The 20,455-nt window shown below is 40.3% G+C and overlaps 1 protein-coding gene across 4 annotated transcripts in view; it reads right to left on the bottom strand.

The window, feature by feature from the left end:
- The window catches only part of nrg2a (neuregulin 2a), a 79,711-nt gene that overhangs the window by 11,160 nt on the left and 48,096 nt on the right, over positions 1-20,455 (bottom strand). For 3 of the 4 annotated variants that reach the window (XM_085288964.1, XM_085288962.1, XM_085288965.1), the window contains exons 4-5: positions 7,054-7,174; positions 2,305-2,363 (exon numbers count right to left, since the gene is read on the bottom strand). In XM_085288964.1, coding sequence (XP_085145090.1) covers positions 2,305-2,363; positions 7,054-7,174 — 180 coding nt within the window. Of the gene's footprint in view, positions 1-2,304; positions 2,364-2,797; positions 2,875-7,053; positions 7,175-20,455 lie in introns of all 4 variants that reach the window. The other variant, XM_085288963.1, reaches the window with a different exon arrangement.

The following is a 20,455-nucleotide window of genomic DNA, read 5'->3' as shown; positions in this document are numbered from 1 at the left end:
GCACTGTGTTGGAATAATCATGAAGAATAAGAAGAATTATGGCTTGACTTTATATTGTATGGCAGATAGAGGCCACAGGGATGTCGTACCAGCTAGCAAGTCCATATTTCTGGCTCCTCACTTGCTTTACTTGGGCTAAAGCAATTCCCAGCTGTTCTTATGACAACATGCTCTTATTTAATCCAAGCACTTATGGCTGAGGAGAAAAAAAGCCATCCTCCTTCTCTTTTTTATCTCCTGGGGATGGGAGGTGCCCCTTTCGGGACGCAGGTTTTTAACTATGAAACGGATGTGCGTGAGCACAAGGGTCTGCCTTTTAAACTAAAATTTTAGCAGTTCTACTTGATTGTAAAGACTAAAAGCCAAGCTGTTCCCATGATAGTGTTGTAACGGAAAGAGGGTGCACGCTTTTTTTTCTCTCTCATTGTTTTACTATTTGTTTTTATCATCTTCTGTCTGTTTTTTGATTACTTGGTTGTATAACCATGCAAAGCAAATAATACAAGGCTGGTCTGTACTTGTGTAGCTGGATGAGAACAGGAAATAAACGCTGTCCTTGATGCACAGCTGCGCTGAAGTTAAACAGAATGTAGAAAAAGTGTGTGAGTGTACGGGGGAGGAAAAAAAAGCTCCCACACAACACTGTCTGCTTTGCCAGAAAAACAAGCAATTTCAGCACAGTGCATTACAACTTAATGTGAGATGAAATTACTTGTACTTAAGAAGGGGTTTTTTGGGGGTATTGTACTCTGTGCCAATATACAACAAACAGAATGTGTAAGCTTGAAAAGTCAGACTACAGGGATGAGCATTAGGAAACTCCAAACGCAGATGCAGTTTGTTATTTTCTGAATGCAATGTTACATTAAATCGCAACCATATGGGCTTGCAAAGGCATGATGCTGCCATTATCCAGCATAAATGACAGGATTTGGATTTAATTATATATCATTTTTATACTTGAACCCTGTGCATGCAGTGCTTTCCCTAAAGAATCAAGTCCAGACTTTTTGAAATTTCAGTCGTTACGTTTCATTAATGTCACGTCTCCCACTGTACAAGTAATCACCAATCAAGTAATACTGACATTTAAACGCTCCACAAGAATCCCCACCATGTGGTTGGTTTTTAAAGCTAAAACCCTTAAGGGCAATATCAATCAGGCCATAGTCGTCCACAAAACGTCCTCTAATCTTAGTATAACAACGCAGTTGATAGATGTGTTTGCAGATGTTGCCGTGTGGGATGGTGCAGGGTTTAGTTCTCTAACCCCAGGCTACTAAAGCTGCTTGACATGGCACTCCAGTACAGTGTTTGGACTATCTGTCGTGCGAACACCATTTTGTTTCTTCTGGATCAGCGTGTTATAGCAGATGTAATTGGCTAAATGTTCTTGTGTGGACCTAACAAAGCTTAGTGTTTTCTACAGGCTGGCTGTGATTTAGGTCCTCCGCAAGTTATCCACTGGTCTCAAAGTTAAACAAATAGTGCTTCACATTTACCATCTTGGCTAATTTTGAACTAATGCGAGGCAGGTGCTGTAAAGTTTTGCGGTAAGTGGGCCTTTTCTTTTGGAATCCATGATTATCTCCGACATCAAATCAAATCAGTGTGATTTTGTTTTTTCATTTTCATATTTGATCTTTATATTGATGATAACGGTTACGCTTTCACACCTGTTTATCAATAGTTAATAAATCCTAGTAGAAAGAAATGCACCATCATTTCAGCTTCAGCTGGTTGCAGCCTCTCAAATAAGGGCTCTTTACAAGCTTGCTGTTATCAGTTAGTGCTCCACCTGATAGAGCCAGTCATTTGTCATGCTTGTTAGTTGCGACTAATTGTTTGGGCCTGGCTTTCCATACAAGCTCTACTTAGGGTCAAACGTGCTTGCATGTTTCAAGCTGATTGCGAGAACAGGCATCATTAGTAAGTGGGCTAAACAAAGTCCTTTTGTAATTATTTTGCCATTAGACTGTGTCGTTACATGCAACTTGCGATGTGCAAATCAACTTGCACAAAGCAAACTCACACCCTGACTCGCTGCTGTCGGCCTCGCTACGAACTCTTATTCTGCGAATGCGCATGCAACGCACTGCACTGAGTCAAAGGGCACACAATATTACATGCAGACCAAACACAGTAACAGACTCCACTAATCTATGCCAGCTTGTGAATGAGTCACCAGAGCAGACACAGACAAAACTATTAGGTAATAACAGGAAATTAATGCGGTCTCTACACCCAGCATGCACGCGTGACACGAGGACAGACTGACAGTGACAGAAGAGGAAATTGACATACGGTAGAAACTGGCCATAACGTAGGTTTGACAGCGATCACCAGTAAAGTCATTTGGACACCTGATGGAAAGAAACAAAGCCGAAGAAAGAGAGAAGGAGGAAGAGGGTGGTGAAAGAGTGAGAGAAAGGAAGAAAATAGAGGGGGAGAGAGTGGAGTGAAAAGGACAGTGTGAGTAAGAAAAAGTGAGAAAGAAGGGAAGGGGGGGAGAAGAGGGGGGAGAGAGGAAGAGAGACACAGAATTAGAACAACAGAACATCTACAGACAGCAGAAGCAGAGTGTTCCCTTTGGATGACACCATCGTGTGCATGGTGTAGTGCACAGCTCAATGCGTGTTGACCTGAGAAGGAGGAAGAGGAGGAGAAAGAGGAAGAGATCTGGTGGGGGGGGGTGGGGAGTGGGGGGGGGGGGGTGAGGAGGGCAGCAAGAGTCCACAGAGGTAATCCAGTGACAACTGTGTCTCTGTTGTCAGCTGCTCATATCATTTGAACATACTTTTGAAAGGATTGGGCATGTACACCCGCAGTGGCTCAGTCTGTAAGCATCGAGGGCCGAAGTATCCATCCGGACATCTGGGAAGGAGCAGACAAGTGTTATGGAAAAGGAAAAAAAAACACACAGAGAGTGAGGTTGATTTCAGGGGCTTGAATCCCTTCACACACATTTCTGCAAAATGTCACAGCATGTTTAAACACACAACAAAACAAGTAACAGCAACAACAAAAAAACTGCTACCAAACTCACAGTAAAGTGCAAACAAAGCAAGGAGGGCATCCTCTGCTGATGAACGTGCCCAATTTCGCAGTTTTAAATTGATCTCAATCTGCACAAAAATGTAATGCTTAGCAGATGCTGCATCTCTCTGATAAGCTAGCAGCTCCCCCCCCTTACAGACACACTGACAAACAAAAAAGGGTAAAAATATACTTCAGCCTGGGCTCTCATCTTGGCAGCGGAATTAAAAAAGAAGAAGAAAAGAGAAAGAACCAAAAAAAAACATATATAATGACATATAATAATAATAATATGGGCTTTTATAAAAAGAGATAAATGTGATTCAGGATACTGACAGTCCCATGGCTTTCTGAACTCTGTCTATGGGATGAGAGAAGAGCAATTTTCATGAGTGTATGGAGAATAAGAATGTAGCTTGGGATAAACCAGGCAATGTTTTATAGGTAATCAATAAATCATTCCTTGGAAAGCAGTGAAACAGAGCTGAAAGTTGGGAAATGTTTCTCTTTCTCTTGGAGCCTGTTGGAATCCTTGTGGATGTATCCATAACCTGCAAACGTGACTGTTTTATAACTGATACCAGAGCACAGAGTGTTAAAGCAGTCAGATCAGGAAATAAGGAAATAAAATCCCAAATTTTAATTTCCAGCTTGGAAAGGAAAAAAAAATGAATATGTAAATGTTTCTTGGTAAACACGCGAGGATGTGTTCAGCTGTTCTTTGAAGTCAGCGTCAAGACCAAAGTTTCAAATGTGTGGCTGCGTTAGGTTTTTGTTACTGAGGACAGACTATCATCACCATCAGGAGCGTTGGGTTAAACCACATTTCCTCATTATAATCTCAATTTGGATGAGAAGTTGGTCTTTTCAGGGCCACCAACAATCTACCCAGAGCCACAACTAGACCACTGATCCAACAAATGTGATTTACTGGGTCCACACAGTGCCTCCTGGGAGCACCATAAATATTCGGCAATGAGTTACTCATCCTGAGTGATGGTGTTTAACTGGGCGGGGGGGGGGGGATTGCGCCACCTAGGTCGAGGAAACTTGGCTGAAAGATGAAGGAAATAAACTGTCACGGGGTGCAAATGACCACAGAGGTGCAGAAAATAAACATGTAACTTTCAGGAGGAAAACAAACACTTTGCAATGTTTATGAAAATGTTCTACAAACTGTAGATACACTGAACTTTCTCAACTCATTACCCTTCTAATAAGTTCCATAAAGAAGTGATAACTATCGTTCTCTTAGGAAGACACTTCTGTTCAACAACTTTCATTGTACTTGTATCATCATGTATAGAACTGAAACAGTCAATTTATTACATAATAGTAAAACTTCTAATCACTGTGTCTCTGATGGTTTGCTGCTTTTCCTTGTTTTGAATCATTATAAACGTAATTTTGTTGGATTTGGACCGCTGGTCAGACAGTAGGAAGCAAACTGAAAGACAGAAAAAAAAAATCAGGTATCTGTAACGAGCATTACCCAGGAGATCTGTGAGACCTGTGGAGTATACGCCCGATTTAAAACCATCTCAGTCAAATTTTGAGCACCTTTATTCGAGCCGTTTCAGCTGATTCAAAAATATAACAAGCACATAATTAGTTGAGGGAAGCCACAATGTCAAGATTGGCTTGCAATCCAAGCACATCAGAAGATCTCACTGCCAGCTTTTTTCACCTTATGCTTAAGCTGATATTCTTGCATGTTCAATCATCAAATTTCATATGCGGTACCTATTTAAGTTGCTTTCACCTTCCTTGTAAGCAACTAAAAGTGTAGAAAAGTCCCAGATTAGAGCCATACTAATAATCTTCTGCACGCCAGAGTCCTGCAGATGGAAATAATTATTTTCCCTTTTTGGCTGCAGTGGTCCTGACTGAATGTACACAACTAACAAATACAGTTCTTTTTTCTGCACATTATGCATGCTTTGCATGAAAATAACAGCAGGTTTCAACTTTCAACACTCTTCACATCATTTCACCTTATCACATCACCTTACCTCAACCTAAAAGTTTCTATCTGAAAGTGAAGGAGCTGGGAATAAAAGTAGGACTAGCTGTCTGCAGGACTTGTTTAGCCAGAGAGTAATACCCACTGAAGCCTGGCCTATATTGAATGAGATGGCTGTGGGGCAACAAATCCCTGCAGGCCTTCACCACTGCATTATCCAACTTTTCTGGACCCATGCCCCAGCCGTGAGTGAATTAGCTGCAGCAATTGAGTTATTGCTGCCTCCAATTTGTACACAGCGTATTGAACGGCTGTTGCAGCCATGTCCTGCTTGCTCGTCGAGCATTCTTCCTGCGGCCAACTGGGCACAGAAAGCCTTGCTAGTGTTTCAGCTCTATATCAAATCAGCCAAAAGGATTATGTTAGCATATGGTTGAAGAGAAAATACATCAGAATATCTGACAACAATGCAAGCAGATGTCATTTGTTTTGTAACTACACAATAAGGTTTAACTGATTTTTACAACTAAGGTAACCTATTTTTTTTCCTTTTGATTAACTAATACATACAGCTGTGCTCAAAGGTTTACATGCACTCACCAGTGGCAGTGGTAGATTACACAAAGTGAATGGAATAATATAGAAGTAGGACTACCTGCTACCTTCACCTTAGATCAACAGCTAGACAGTTGAAACGTGTAGACAGTTGCATGTTCCAACAAGAAAATGATCCCACAGACACATCAAAAAGTGAAGTTAAAAGTTGGGCCTGTGCCAGGAAACCAACCACTTTAAACAAACTCTACCAATTCTGCCAAGAAGAGTGGTCAAATATCCAGACAGAATTAATCCAGGTTGTTAACTGCTACCAAAAGTGTCTGATTGAGGTGTAACTTTCTAATGTACATTTAACCAAATGTACGTAGGAAAGGTAGTGAAAATCTTACATAAATTTAAACTTGTGCACCAAATATTTGTTTTTAAAGTCATGAAAGATGTATGTTGTTCAACTAAATCATTAAAAGCCAAAATTACCATGACGTTCATGCCCATATTGAGTGTAAATAAAATTCTGAATACAACTGTATTTGGGTCCAATAAATGTAAGAAACTCTAAATAACAGTCACAGTTTCCAAAGGAACGGTTTTGAAATTGCTTGTTTTGTTTGATCTACAGCCCAAAATCAATGATTTTATTTTAAAATAGCAGCAGATAACCAGCCAATAGTCATTCCCAAATCTAAAACCAGTGAACATCTGGCTTTTATGACTAAAAATGAGTAATAGTTAATGCAAGTAGTTGCAGGGCGTTTTTCTGATTACTAAATGACTAATCAAGAAAGTGGTTGTTTCATCTCTTAAAATAAATTTTTAAAAAACAACAAAAACTGTTAGTCCTCTACAAAGAAAACCACTTGTTTAGCTTAACCTCTCGTGCACATGGTCCCAAATAATGTTGATTTCGAGGCTAACACAAACTCACATGTAAATGTCAAAGAAAAAAAAGGTTGTTTCCGTGATAATGTCAACCTGTTTTCCTCCTGAAAAGCTAAGATGCATGGTTCCTCCAACGCACTTTACACACAGGTCTTGATCCCCTTTGCCAAATGTAAGCAATGATTCTATTTACCTCATTGGGGGCCTCTAACAGGCATAAATATTTGCTCGCGACTAAACCAGTGACTCATGACATTTTGAAAAGCCTTTTAATGTGCGGCACTCCTGTACACTAAACATGACTTAAAAGGATGAGCACACCATCGCCTCACTCCATTATTAGTGTTAAAATACACAACAGGTGGGTAGTTAGACAAACTGGCAGCATATTCCTGTGATGCGTCGCTGCTGCTGCTGAAAGAAGGAAGGGGAATCGAGCTATACCACAAAAACAAAAAGCAAGGTAAAAACTTGTAGTTAGATAGCTGAAGATGATTATCAAAGTCAAGATGCCGTAAAAGAGCCTCTAATTTGGACTGTGGGACAAAACATCTGTCAAACAACAACGGCCAAGAAGAAAAATACTTGAAAAGAAAAGGATAGAAGAGATTACTCACTTGCAGGAAAGCTGATTTATACCATGGAAGAAGTAACAGTCGCCGCCATTCACACAGTAGGCTCTCTCTGTGTCGTTGCATTTTCTGGCATGGCCTGAGCCTGGAGATAGCGTTGTGGTCACTGAGAAAAAACACAGAGAAGAAAATGACAAATTACCTCCAGCTGACCCAGTGGATCCTTTATAACGTCAGCTTTATTTCCTTTATAGCCACAGCCAGATGAATAAACAATAATTTGCAGTCAAAACAAGGAAACGTCATGATAAATGAACATGAAGAGGATTTTCATTTAATAAAAATTTGTTAGTTTTTCTTGTATCTCTGCAAGACTAATATGACTTTTATGTGTGTATCTCTAGTTTTTCTTAAAGAGTTACTTAAATGCCACACTTGTAATTCCACAAGGACTCTTAGTCTTTCATGTACAAATGTAATTGTTTCTCAAAAGGAGTGTTGACATTATCTCAACAAGTTCTATGAGCAAAGATAAATATTTCCCTGAAGTAGCGTAGGAGGTGTTTATGCCTCGACTCAGGTCCTTGGAGTGGCCTGAAATGTCATGTATCTGCACTTAATCCCCCCCATTGAACAGATATCTGTTTGGGATGAAGTCTGCTCATCGGAATCAAAATAGGGATGTTTAGAGGAATGAGAGTGCTGAGAAAGGTTCACTGTGGCAGGATTGGGCTTGAGAAGGGTGGAGTGCACCTCACATGTCAGATACTGACATGTGATGGAAATTGTGTACCTGCTGTCAGACGATGTTAGTACCTTGGGAGAATGTGGCTGTTAGGCATAGAGAAGTCTTCGGCTGGTAAGAGTTTTACACTGACAATATATTGGCTTCAGCAGCCTGACACTCATTTTATCAAGCATAGCCACTGGGTTTACTGTAAGTAATGTCAGTCCTGTGAAAACTAAGCACACTCCCTGATTCAGAAGCTTGTAGAAACATCTTTAGCAGCAATACCTTGAATTAATTGCATCCTATACTTTTATACTTTTCATCCCAGCCTCTATCAGTCTCTCACATCATTCTGCATCTCAATCGCGTGAAGGTCTGAACTTGGTCTGACTAGGTCACTGTAGCATCTTGATTCTTGTCCTTTTTTTAGCCGTTCTGTTGCAGAATTGCTGCTGTGCTTGGGATTATTGTCTTATTGCAAAACCCACTTTCTGCCAAGCTTTAGCTGTCAGACAGATGGCTTCACATTTAGTCTAGAACACCGATACATAGAGGTGGTCATGGTCCACCAGTGACAGTGCGTATGAGGTGTGTGTGTGTGTGTGTGTATTGTACTGCCATGAACTTAACCAGTTAACATGCCAACTCAGGTTTGGAGTCTGAGATCTAGTTTTGGATTTTTTCGAATCTCTCTAAACATTGCACAGTCTGTTCTTCTGAAGTATTTGCTGGGACATTTGCTTCTAGGAAGATTATAGCTTACTGTTAACATTAGCAACTAGCAAACTTCCAAAACATCTGCTTTTATACAGGTGCTCACACATTAACTGAACATCAATTAATCATGTTCAATTGACTAGCAGCACCTGGCTGCTATATATCTTCTTAATGCTGAACAAAGCAATAGGGCGTACATAGTCTGATCAGGAGGGCTAGCTCTGTGGTCGGCATGAAGCTGGACACTCTGGTGACAGTGGCAGAGAAAAGGACATTAAAGAAACTGATGGACATTATGGACAATGCTGGGCATCCTCTGCACACGGCCATTAACAACCAGAAGAGTCTGTTCAGTGACAGGTTGCTTCTCCCCAAGACAAGAACTAACAGACTTAAAAACTCCTTTGTCCCACACGCCATCAGACTGTTTAACTCCTCTCTGGAGGGGAGAGGGAGGGGAAACAGGAGGACAAAGGAGGGGGGAACAACTAAGCTGTAGTGCCTCTTCACCTCACTGTGCAATACCTTTTGTGCAATACTTTTGTAAATAGTCAACAGTGCAATAGACCTCAATACTTGAAATGTGCAATTCACTTGTATTTTTATTTTTTATTTTTTTATTCCTATTTATTCTATTTATCCCCTTCGTATATTTTATTTATATTGTCTCTGTATTTATATATGTATGTGTGTGTGTGTGTGTGTGTGTGTGTGTGTATATATATATATATATAATATTCTGTAACTCTGTAACTTCTGTCGGTGCTGTGCTTTTTTGGAAATCGAATTTCCCAGAGGAACCCACCCGAGGGATTAATAAAGTTCTATCTAATCTAATCTAATCTAATCTAATCTAATCTAGTACATAGAGTCCCGTGAAAACGTTCTTCTTCACATGCCAGATTGGCTGTTTTCCGTAAAGACATACTATACCCTCCGGCTGGAGAAGTGCGTTGCTTACTGCAGAAGCTCACCTCTGGTTTGGCTACTACATTAGAGGTTAATTCCCATGCTTATTAGGATAGAGAAGCAAACAAATGATATCAGTCTGTGCGTCATTGCCAGTATGAGTGAAGAGCACGAATAAATCAGAACACTATATAACCAAAAAATGTTTTGTTCTTTACACATGCAGTATACCAAAATATATCAAATAGCGTGTCATTGCTGGGCAAAAATTACTTTGTGAATAAAGTACAACATCCATCCATTCAATGAACAAACAAAGACATAAATCCACTTGGTTAAATCGCGATGAGATAAGTCGATAAAAGGTGTTATTTATACCTAGCATTTCATTTTAGAGGTAAAATTTTACTACGGTAAATTTACGATGTCACGCTGTTCTGCCAAAATTCCTTAAAAAAAAGTAATGCTCCCAAGACAACACCACACCTATTTATTATCATAGGTCCAAATATTCCTAAAATATTTCCAGGTTTACCCATTGATCAGAACCACTTCATCACCTGATGTCTCACTTGGAGGACTGGTTCGTAAAACACTTCATTAAAAAAAGAGGGGAAAAAAAATCAGAAAAAGCTGTCGGGCAAACCCTTTTTTAAAAAAACCAAAAAAAACTCCCACGCTCAAAATGGAAACTTCGTGCAGGATTCAAGTGCAAAACCTGTGCAGGAACATGTGGACAAACAAGCTGCACAAGGCTGCAACCTTTCCCAGAATGCACCAGTGGAAATCAGAGGAGCGTCGTAGACAGATCATCAGTCTCCACAGGACGGGTGGACGCCACGATACTCGTAGTCACAGATAATCTACGGTCCACCTGGCGTGCATGTGGGTGGACTGCGGGTGGAAAACAGATGACCCACACGGGGAGGTGGAGAACATGCAGACTTCACATAGGAAAGATCAAGGCCTATATCTGAACCGTGGACAAGTTCTGCTGTCAATGTTTATTTTGCTACTGGTCATACCAAATTAGTTCCACAGTAGTCACCTTTTTTCCCTCTTTGTCATCATTTTCAATGAAAAAGTGAAAAGTGAAAAAACAACTTCCTGCACTTAGTTGAGCTGTTTCACATAAAAAGAGTCAGATGCAAAATCTCAAAATTACACATATTTTTTGTCTAATAGGGCTGCTAGATACATTTTAACTAACTGAAACCTATATTTGTTAAGATCACATTATTTTTATACAGAAATAAATGACTTAAAAAAAACCCAAATAAACCAAAATAAGGTATACTGGTACGGGTAAAGGCGCTATTTTCTTAGCTGTACTCCTTGTTATAAAATGTTCAAAGTGAAGATCAGCCCTGTGTAAGCTAACTGGAATGAGGGCATTTAAACAATATATCCAAAATCCCTGTTTTGGATTAAACTTGATAAATAGCTACAGTTTGCGAAGAGGCTTTAAATCTGGACAGCTGTAGCATGGGGCTTATATTTTTATTGCCATACAGCTGAATGCTTGCAGGTGGAGACCACACATCTCCTCAGCCGACAAGGTTCATTTACCTAAACAACAAACACCACCTGCAATATTAAGGGGCTTCCTAGAGGAGCAGAAAAATTCCTGCAGACCACAATTTACACTCCATACAGTGAGAAGAACAGCAAATCCAACTGACTGAAGGAAATTACACGCTAATATCGCTGCAACGATTCATTAAATATATCAAAACAATGAAAGTGTTTAATGATGACTTAACAATTTGGCAAAAAAAATAATTCCTGGAGTTGATCCCACTTTCAGAAAACTATCTACTTCTATTTTACTGAATCTATTCTCTGCCAAATGTTTAAAATGAATTTAAATGAATCATATAAAAGTATCATTTGTATAACTTTAATAAATGATCTATATAAACATACTCCTACTGGCATGGAGGAATTGATGATTTCTTAAGAAAAAGGTCACTTTACATATTTTAGCAGGATTCAAGCACTGCTTTCAGTGGGCTTCAAAGATTGCAGTTATCCTAACATTAACATTACTATTGGTTTTCAGTCATCAACATCTATGATGTAGCACAGTGTCCCAGTTTTATCCTCCCCTACTCCTTTTCCCTGCTGTCCTCCCTTCTTTCCTTTGTGTCTTCCAGTTACTCCCACATAGCAGACCCTCTGCTTTAAGAAAAGTGAAGAAAAAGTTCCAGTTTTTGCACACTGTGTACAGAAAGCTTAGGAATTCTTACTAAAAAAGCATACACATATACACCGTCAGCAGAAGCGTATAATAAAACAGTTGTTGATGTTTACGGCATTCGAGATACAAAGTAAAATGATCATGTGTAAAATTACAAAAACCTCACTATCCGTATTATTTTCATAACAGTCATGGTTTAAGCTTGTGAGCAGGACGGCCTAAATAGGAAACATACAATTAATTTCAGAGGCAGACTAAAAACTTGAAAACACCAATAGGAGACTCAGTGTTTTAAATTGTGTCAGATTTAAAGGTTTACGGCAGTTAAAGGCCAACACACAGGACCTGAACTGATGCATCTATAAATCATAGGTTCGTGCACTTTAGGGTTTATGATAAACTTGTAAACTTGACAAAAGCATGTGTAAAAACCCTGCTGAGCTGCAGTAAAATATCTAAAAACCCTGAAATGCTGAAGGCTAGCTTTGCGCCCAGCAAGCTATAGTTTTTTTTTTGGTTTTTTTTGCAAAACCAAACTGTTTGGTTATTCCCATCATCATGCCTTCTGTCAATAAAATAGATATTTATATTTTAAGAGAAATTGAATGCACCTGGAGTAAAACATTTTATATAACATATGTCTGTGTAGGTTCTCAGTCATCCAGGCCATGGTAATCTAAGGAGCTTGGAAAAACAGCTACTGAACCTCTTTAAGTTTCTTGAAGATGCTTCACTTTCATCCGAGAAGCTTCTTCAGTTTTAAGACCAAATGGTCGAGAGTCACGGGTTTTAGTCCTTTAGGGTTGTTGACCCACTATTGATCATGTGTCTCATCACATGTGCCAAGGCATGACAACAACACCAATGAAGCCTTAAGATGAGACCCCCCAAGTAACTACAAAAAGAAAGTCATCAGTTGCCAAAACAACTTGAAAAAATGATAAAGCCATTGACCACTCTACCTAGGGCTGCACGATTTTGCATAAAATGAGAATCACGATTTTTTGGCTTAGAATTGAGATCACGATTCTCTCACGATTTTCTTTTCCAGTATAAATATTTATTGCACTTATTAACTGCACATCAACTTCGTAACAATTGAGACTGAACATAAAAACAATAAATAAACATAAAAACAACAAATGTCTCACGTTTTGTTGTTGCCGCAAAATGTTGTACTGCTTGAAATTCCGTCTCCACCGTTGCTCGACACTGCGTGTATAGAGCAGGTAGTGCAACAATAGAAAAATAGTTGCGGGACGGCACTGTGTAGCGTTTGTCTAGGGTGTTGATCATTTTCCTAAATCCCTCGTTTTGCACAGTGTTGATGGGAGCCATATCTTTGGTCAGGTGATAAGTGATAGCCTCCGTAATTTCTTTGTGCCTGCGGAAGTTCGACGGGTATAGGGAAGCGCTGTATAAGGTTCCCGTTATTGATGTTTGGGTGGTTGACCGGAAGGATTTTCTCCTGTCACTTTCTCATCATCCCTGACGTGCTCTCCGTTGTTTTTTCCCTGCTAATTTTAGCATCACACCGCACAGCTTCTGTATCACGTGGTATAAGGCTCCGCCCTTGTCATTTGTTGAGCAGGAAGAGTGAGCGCTTGTTTTCATGCAGATTACGTCCCGGATCAAAATGCGGTACAATCGTTGTCTTTTTTTTTCTTTTTCTTTTTTTTTTTTAAATCGTTGTCATTTGGAAATGAGATTGCACATAAGTATGAATCGAGATCGCGATTTTCTAACGATTAATCGTGCAGCCCTACTACGTACCACTGTCTGTACCCAGGGATGCTATACCCTGTTATACCCTGGAGTCCCACCCAGCCACCTACAACATTTCCAAGCACCTCGTCACCATCCTCTTGTGGGGAACACACCCCATCACATCAAAAACTCCCCCTACTTTGCCAACAAGGTTCAGAAAAGTACACTGGATCCAGATGAAACCATTGTGTCCTTTGATGTGGTCTCTCTCTTCTCTTAAAAGATAGCGATCTCTGCCTTACCACCACATATTTTAAATACAAAGAGGGTTTCTACAGACAAAAACATGAGTGTTCCCCAGTGTCCCCAGCCTTTACATGGAGGAAGTGGGAAATAAAGCTCTTGGCTTTTTCAAAGGGACAGCACCTAGCCACTGGTACAGATACTTGGATGACACCTGGATCAAAATCGAAACCCAAAAAGTAGAATCCTTAATTCTTCACATCAAATCAGTGGATAAAAACATAAAGTTCAAAAGAGAAGATACAAAGGATAACAGCCATTTCTGGACTGTGCTGTGAGCATTGAGGAAAATGGAAACCTTAACACTGAGGTTTACCAGAAGCCCACACACATGGACCAGTACCTACTCTTTAACTCCAATCACCCTCTGGAACAAAAACTTGGAGTAATCAAGAAAAGGAACACACACATGTAAAGAAAACTCTTAAAACATGTAGTTATCCCAACTGGGCTTTCATCAAATTTGCAGAGATGCACAGTAAAGAAGGTCAGACACCAATTTGTCATCCTTTATGTAGCAGGTTTATCAGAGAAACAACCAGCCACAGCTCAGACAAAAACTGGTTCATCCCAAAGACATAACTCCCAAACACAAACTAAACAACATACTATATGCTGTGAAGTGCAGTGAGAAATGCTCAGACCTCTACGTTGGAGAGACCAAACAGCCACGTCATAAATGCATGGCACAACATAGAAGAGCCACCTCGACGGGACAAGACTCAGCTGTACACCTGCATCTAAAGGATAAAGGTCACTCTTTCGAGGATACTAATGTTTTGGACAGAGAAGACGGGCGGTTTGAAAGAGAAGTGAAAGAAGAACAGAGGTGGAGGTTTACAACACCATCTGCCGCTCACAATCCAGTTTTTAACACCCACTCACATCTTGTGTCAGTTGATCTCAGTAGGTAAGGCTCTCCATGGTTTCACCCGAAACCTCTGATGATAATGACCCACTCCCTTTTTCACACCTTGGCTCATGTGATGAGGAACATGAACAATAGTGGATAACGACCCTCTTAAGGGACAACTCCCACTAGGGCTTAAATACTTGGGACTCTCCAATATTTAGCTTTAGAACTGAAGAAGCCTTTTAGATGAGACGTGAAACGTCTTCAAGAAACTTAAAGAAGCCCAGTCACTTTTTCTTTCCAAGCTCCTTAGTTTATATAACATATATAAAATTGTATATATATTTATATTCCTGCAATATCTATATTCATATTCATAACATTTAAGGTATGGTACAGATGAAGGGTGAAGACTTAAATATGCTGTAGTTGAAATGTTTTTGACCTTCCTCCCAGAGTTGGAAACACATGATTTAAATGTTCCTATAACAAATAAAACTTTCGGCACTCTACTATGAAGAAACATTGCATTAATACAGTAAACGACCATCCAGTCACACGCACGCGGGCGCACACACACGCCTTTGAAGCAGTCTCGTTGTCTGCTCCACCTCGATATGTTTACAAGAAAAGGCTCGGGTCACGTCACGCCAACGCCACAATTTCAGGAAGGACGTACATCAAGTGCAGCAGGGAAAATAAAATGAGGGGGGAAAAAAAATAAAAAGACTACCACAAAAATATTGCAGGTGATGGTTATCTGACTTAATGGGAAACCCATACAAGGAAATGGTACATGCAGACTCGGTTCCAGAGATGAAACAAGAGCAATGTTTTCTTTCTAAGATCTACTTCAGCCAATAGAGTGTTTACTCAGGCTGCACCACATGTTTACATGAGATTAAAACTCATGACAAGACCTAACAATTTATTGACTTGGTTAGAGATACACATTTAAACAACAGAGAACATCTCATTTAAGGGTGTGTGATGCAGATTAAAGAAAAAAAAGTGTTTGAAATCGCTGTACTACTGAAATATAGTTAGCATAAGTACAACGTTTTTGACTTTTTAGGAATACATTTCTGTAAATGAGAGGAGATAACTGGTCTGGTAACAGACTGAGTTATTTTTCAAAGAACTGCAATACAACTCCAAATGGTTTCTTTTGATATGAGAAGATAATCTTTTTCTTTTACTACTTAACAATATCATGCAGAAAAGCCTTTTTTTCCCCCTGAGTCAGTTGGGGCCAGCACAGTGGAGCAGTGGTCCTGGTTTGAATCCGAGTTTCCATGCTCTCCCTGTGCTCGCACGGTTTCTCTCCGCATACTCTGGCTTGCTCAAACAGTCCAAAGACATGCATGCAGTTAGGATGATTGGTGATTCCAATAGAGCATGCATCAAAACGTTAATTGGGGATTGCAGAATGGCTGCTGGTGTGAATCTGAATGTGAATTGCTGTCTGTCTCTATACGACAGCTCTGCAACAGACTGGCAACCCGTACAGGGTGTACCCCACCTCTCACCCTGCGACAGCTGGAATAGGCTCCAAACCCACTGTGACCCAGAATGGGATAAGCAGAAAAGATGAATGGACTGGATAACTGGTCAGACCACCAACTAGAAAGCAATAATTCAAAGCTTGATCTTTATGTTTATGGACTCATAACAGATTTAATTACTGTTGCATACTGTCATCCTGAGATAAGACGTATGGAGTACAGTCTTATCTCAGTCGCTGTATCTAAAAGGACTGAAATGCTTCATAATCCTCACTGGCTTTTGTTCTTCTCCTTTTTTTCTGAGGGTTTCATTGTTTAGTTGCAATAAATCACATCAGTTTTGCATCATTCATCTCTCTGACCTCTGAAGAGCGTTCTGTTTGTGTGGACTAAAAATGATCCTCACAATCTTGCACATATTCAGTGATAAAATAATTACATGGGTTCAGGTTACAGTTTTATGGTGTGCGAACAGCACCGAATGACAAAGGATGATCTGCGGTGGACTCACCTCTAATCATCGAGCGCGACTGTGGCGAACAAACCACTGCAATTTTTGTTGACATTTGGAATAATAACATGTGTCACGAAGGCTGTATGTGTTCATCACTGCCATGCAGCGCAGCTGTTCAGCTGGGTTAGAGTGCTAGTGCCTTTGCATGTGCTTATTAAAGAAAATTGACATCAGTAATATATTTTTGTATTTTTTTTTTTTTTATAGAAAGACACGGTGTTACTCAAGCAATCTGTTTCATTAACTACTAACAAAAATAATAAATAAATAAAAAGCCCCTCTGTTCCACAAGCTCCAGTTATTCCTGTCAACTGAAGGGTTGTTTTCTCCAGTGTCTGAAGTGATAATTAACAGAAGCACAACAGCGGGTAGCTCTATTAACAAAAATAGAGTCGTCTTATCCAGAAATGAACAGTTTTGTTATAACTCAGATTTTGTGATTTTATCTTATTTATTTATTTTTGGCTTTTCTTGTTTCGAGCTGTCGTCCTTTTTTTCAGCTCGCCGCTTTCATCTGCATCTGTCAGGAGATAGTGATGAAGCTAAAAATGGTTTCTAAAAAGGCAAAAACTTTGTCTGATCACAGCAATCAGAAATCCTTTTTAGCCTTCTTGTGCAGGATAAAGCACTGAATCGCTGAAATGCATTTGACTAAAAACAGAACAAAAGGGAACTCGGATAATTAATCTCTACAGAGAATCCATAAATACCAAAGTCCAAATGACTTAAAGTTCATGAGTTTGTTCTGCTGCATTTTCTTGCCTTTCGTGCCATATGGTGTTGTCTGTCTCCAGTCACGCTACGCAATCCCCCTCCCCGCCTCTCAAAGGGGACCAGAGTTCAGGTGTATTCATTAAGGCCGACTCCTTGCTGGACGCAATACAGATTCCTTTAACCTGAGGAGGACATCAGCTGCTCCGCTAAACAGAATTGGGGGCAGAGTTTGTTTATCTGCACTCGTGTAGCCAAGGTTTCGTTAAGCGTGCTTGGTTTTTAACCTTGGGTTTCAACTTTCCTCAGTACTGTAGCCCAGGGGCTGAATTTGACTTGAAGTAAGTTGAACAGAGGTTTCCTCTGGGTTAGTGAGAGCCACAGTGTTTAGCCATCAGCCCTTACCACTGACTTTGATTAATCCTTCATGGCTCAAGAACTGAAAAGAAAAGCTGGGGGTGCAAGGCGGACCATCTGGAAACCTTCATAAACATGCCTGTCTTTCCACGCTCTCCAAAGGATTCAAGGAAAATCGTAAAAATGAAAAGAGAGGTCCCTTTTGCACAGTTTTGTCCTCTCGAGGCACCCTGTGCATATGCAGCAAGCAGAAATGCGCTCATACTGAATCCTAGCCCTGCGCTGCACCTCACAGCCCGGCCCCAAAACACTGAATTGTGTAATGAAATACATTTTCAACAGGCCCGCGGTGAAGTTACACACACGTCCCTGCAATTTATGGCGAATGCTGATAATTTACTTCAGCTTAGCCTAATCTTTTTCACCTCAGCACTGTAGATGAACAGTAAGGCCTCTAAAAATGCGAGACAGAATCAGATTCAGTGCAGGGAAAAAGACAAGACCAGATCCATCTGGACTTGGTTATGAATTTCTTGTTTTCACTCTTAAAAAAAGTGTTATCAAGATGAGCAGTATAAATTATCTAGCCTATTTGGAAATATGTCATTGAGCAAGAACAGGTGCGGAGATTCATCTCTGACATTTCTGCAGCAAAGCAACGCAAATAAAGGAGGTGAAGGTGCAAAAACCACTAATTTTCTGCAGCTTAACAACCATTACAATGGACGAGCGTGTTATCATTGCAAACGTAACAACCTAAATATAAATCCAAATAATGTAAATCTTCATCACAATCTAAAGAGGGAGGAAACCTTCGAGCCAGACCATAAAAATCAGAAGAGAGAGTGATAAATGCAAATGTACAGACCCTTCAGCAGAGACGTAAAGAGGGTGGTCTCTGCAATAGCTCTGCCACCCAGACAGGCTTTTCCACAACTCAGTTTTATGTACCAGAAAAAAAAAAGTACTGAGTGCCCCCTAACCTCCCAACTCTTGGTAGGGAATGCCTGACGTGTCTCCTGTTACAGCTAGAACCGAGATCTTTTATCTTAATACTCGAGACCTGTTCATTTTGTGAGCATTCTTGCTACACATGTGTGCACTGCATTTTGTTCCTTTCTGCTCTTCTGCAAAGACGATCCCATCCAAAGAAAACGGATAAATAAGATAAACAGATAAGAAGAGGTACAAAGGAGCAAACTGGGAAGTGTGGCTTTGGTTAAATATAAAGCTGTTGACAGCCGTGTCTGATGTGGCAACAGAGAATGTCCAGTGAGGTTTAACAAAATGAATGAGGAGAAGAAGAAAAAATATTTGCAGAGTTTAGCTATTTATATTGTGGGCTGTACTGAATAGCAGCATTACACTTTTAAAGAAGGTGCGACCGGAGACAAATGAGCCTAGAAAGTAAGATAAATGTCTGGACCTCACAAATGCTACAATAAAGATCTGCTGCTTGAACAAATATTTATAAAAGTTAGCAATTAAAAATAAAAAAAAGTGTCTATTTAAATAAAAAAAAAAATGCATACAATACGTGTTTTCACGCTCAGCTTTGGAGCCACAACATATTTTGACAGGAGCTCAAGCCCAGACAAATGTAGGAGCAATGAAAGAAAACAAGAGACACATGAGAAGGACAAAGAGCGATGGATACAGAAGTAGTGCAGGGAAGATGAGAGCAGAGAACGAGAAAAGAGGGCTTGTTGACAGGATCATTAGGTGGAAAATATTTCAGCTTGCCAAAACCAACAAAAACCAAGCATGCTACTTCCACACATACAATATGGCCACACCCAGTCAGTGGCAATATCAAGCATCTGTGCCTTCCAGCATTTTGCACAAAGTATAAAATAAGCAAGAGATTTCATGTCAAAGGTCCAAAGAGGAATTAAATTACTATTTACTGTAGGTAAGACGCAAGAAAGAGCCCATTATGAATGGCGATGCACTTAAAGCTTTTTTTCAAAGGAAATTTATCCACAATTCAAACTCCTTCAGTACGAAACGGGAATGTTTAGAAATGAACAAAATGGAGCCTGCCAGGAACATTAATCTACCACCCACTCTCAGCAAGACTGCCACTGCCACAACCAGTGTGTCTTCTTTTATATTCTTGTCTCCTATTACCATTTTTCAGTCACATAGCTGATTTGCCTGGTCTTGCCTGCCTCAATCATCTCAGCGCTGAAGTCAAATCAAAGCGCGACATAGTATGTGATTGCACAACAGCTGCTCACGCACTGCGAGGGAGCGAAGAGCTCTTAGGAAAGACAGGGTATGGTGTGCGAATGGTGTACAAACGGGCGCTGTTATGGTCACTGGCGGGCACCAGTGTGTGTGCAGCTGGCAACAGGGCAGCACGAGGGGTTTTCCGCGCCGCGGTTAAGGACAAAGGTATTCTCTCATGGGCAGCTCAGATCAGAGTCAGGGTGGCGTTCGAGACACTTTCACAATCCAAGTGTGGGGATGCCAGTGGCTTTCACTTTTTCAACTCTGGGCTGAGAAGCTGTTGTTTACCACATCCTTGAGTTTTCCAGCCTGTAGCCATGGCTACAGTGGTCACAAATGAGCATCAAAAGGTGAGGAAGAGCAACGGGCTAACTCTTTAGAAAGCTTTCAGCGTCACTGTGAATTTACTGCAGCGAGGACTCGGTGGACAAAGATTCAAATCGGGGGAAAAAAAACCTGTGGTAACAAAAAAACAAACAAACAAACAAACAAGAAAACACCACAGGGCTTTAGGGCACACTGCATCTCCACTTTAGAGTCACTGACATCTTTTATTTAAACCCGACAGGCAGCGACTCCGATAGCTAAGTTGGGGGAAAAAAGCAGATTTACAACTCGAAGCTAACATGTTAGAACAAAACAAATGAAATTATTTGTAATGAAGCGAGACTGATTTTGCTGTGAAGTGTTTATAAAGTTTTAAGTAGCG

Source organism: Mchenga conophoros, linkage group LG10 (genome assembly GCF_057382185.1).
Source record: "Mchenga conophoros isolate Kocher_MC1m ecotype Shallow Benthic linkage group LG10, M_conophoros_male_GT1.1, whole genome shotgun sequence".
NCBI lineage: Eukaryota > Metazoa > Chordata > Actinopteri > Cichliformes > Cichlidae > Mchenga > Mchenga conophoros.
This window is presented reverse-complemented; position numbering and strand designations above follow the sequence as displayed.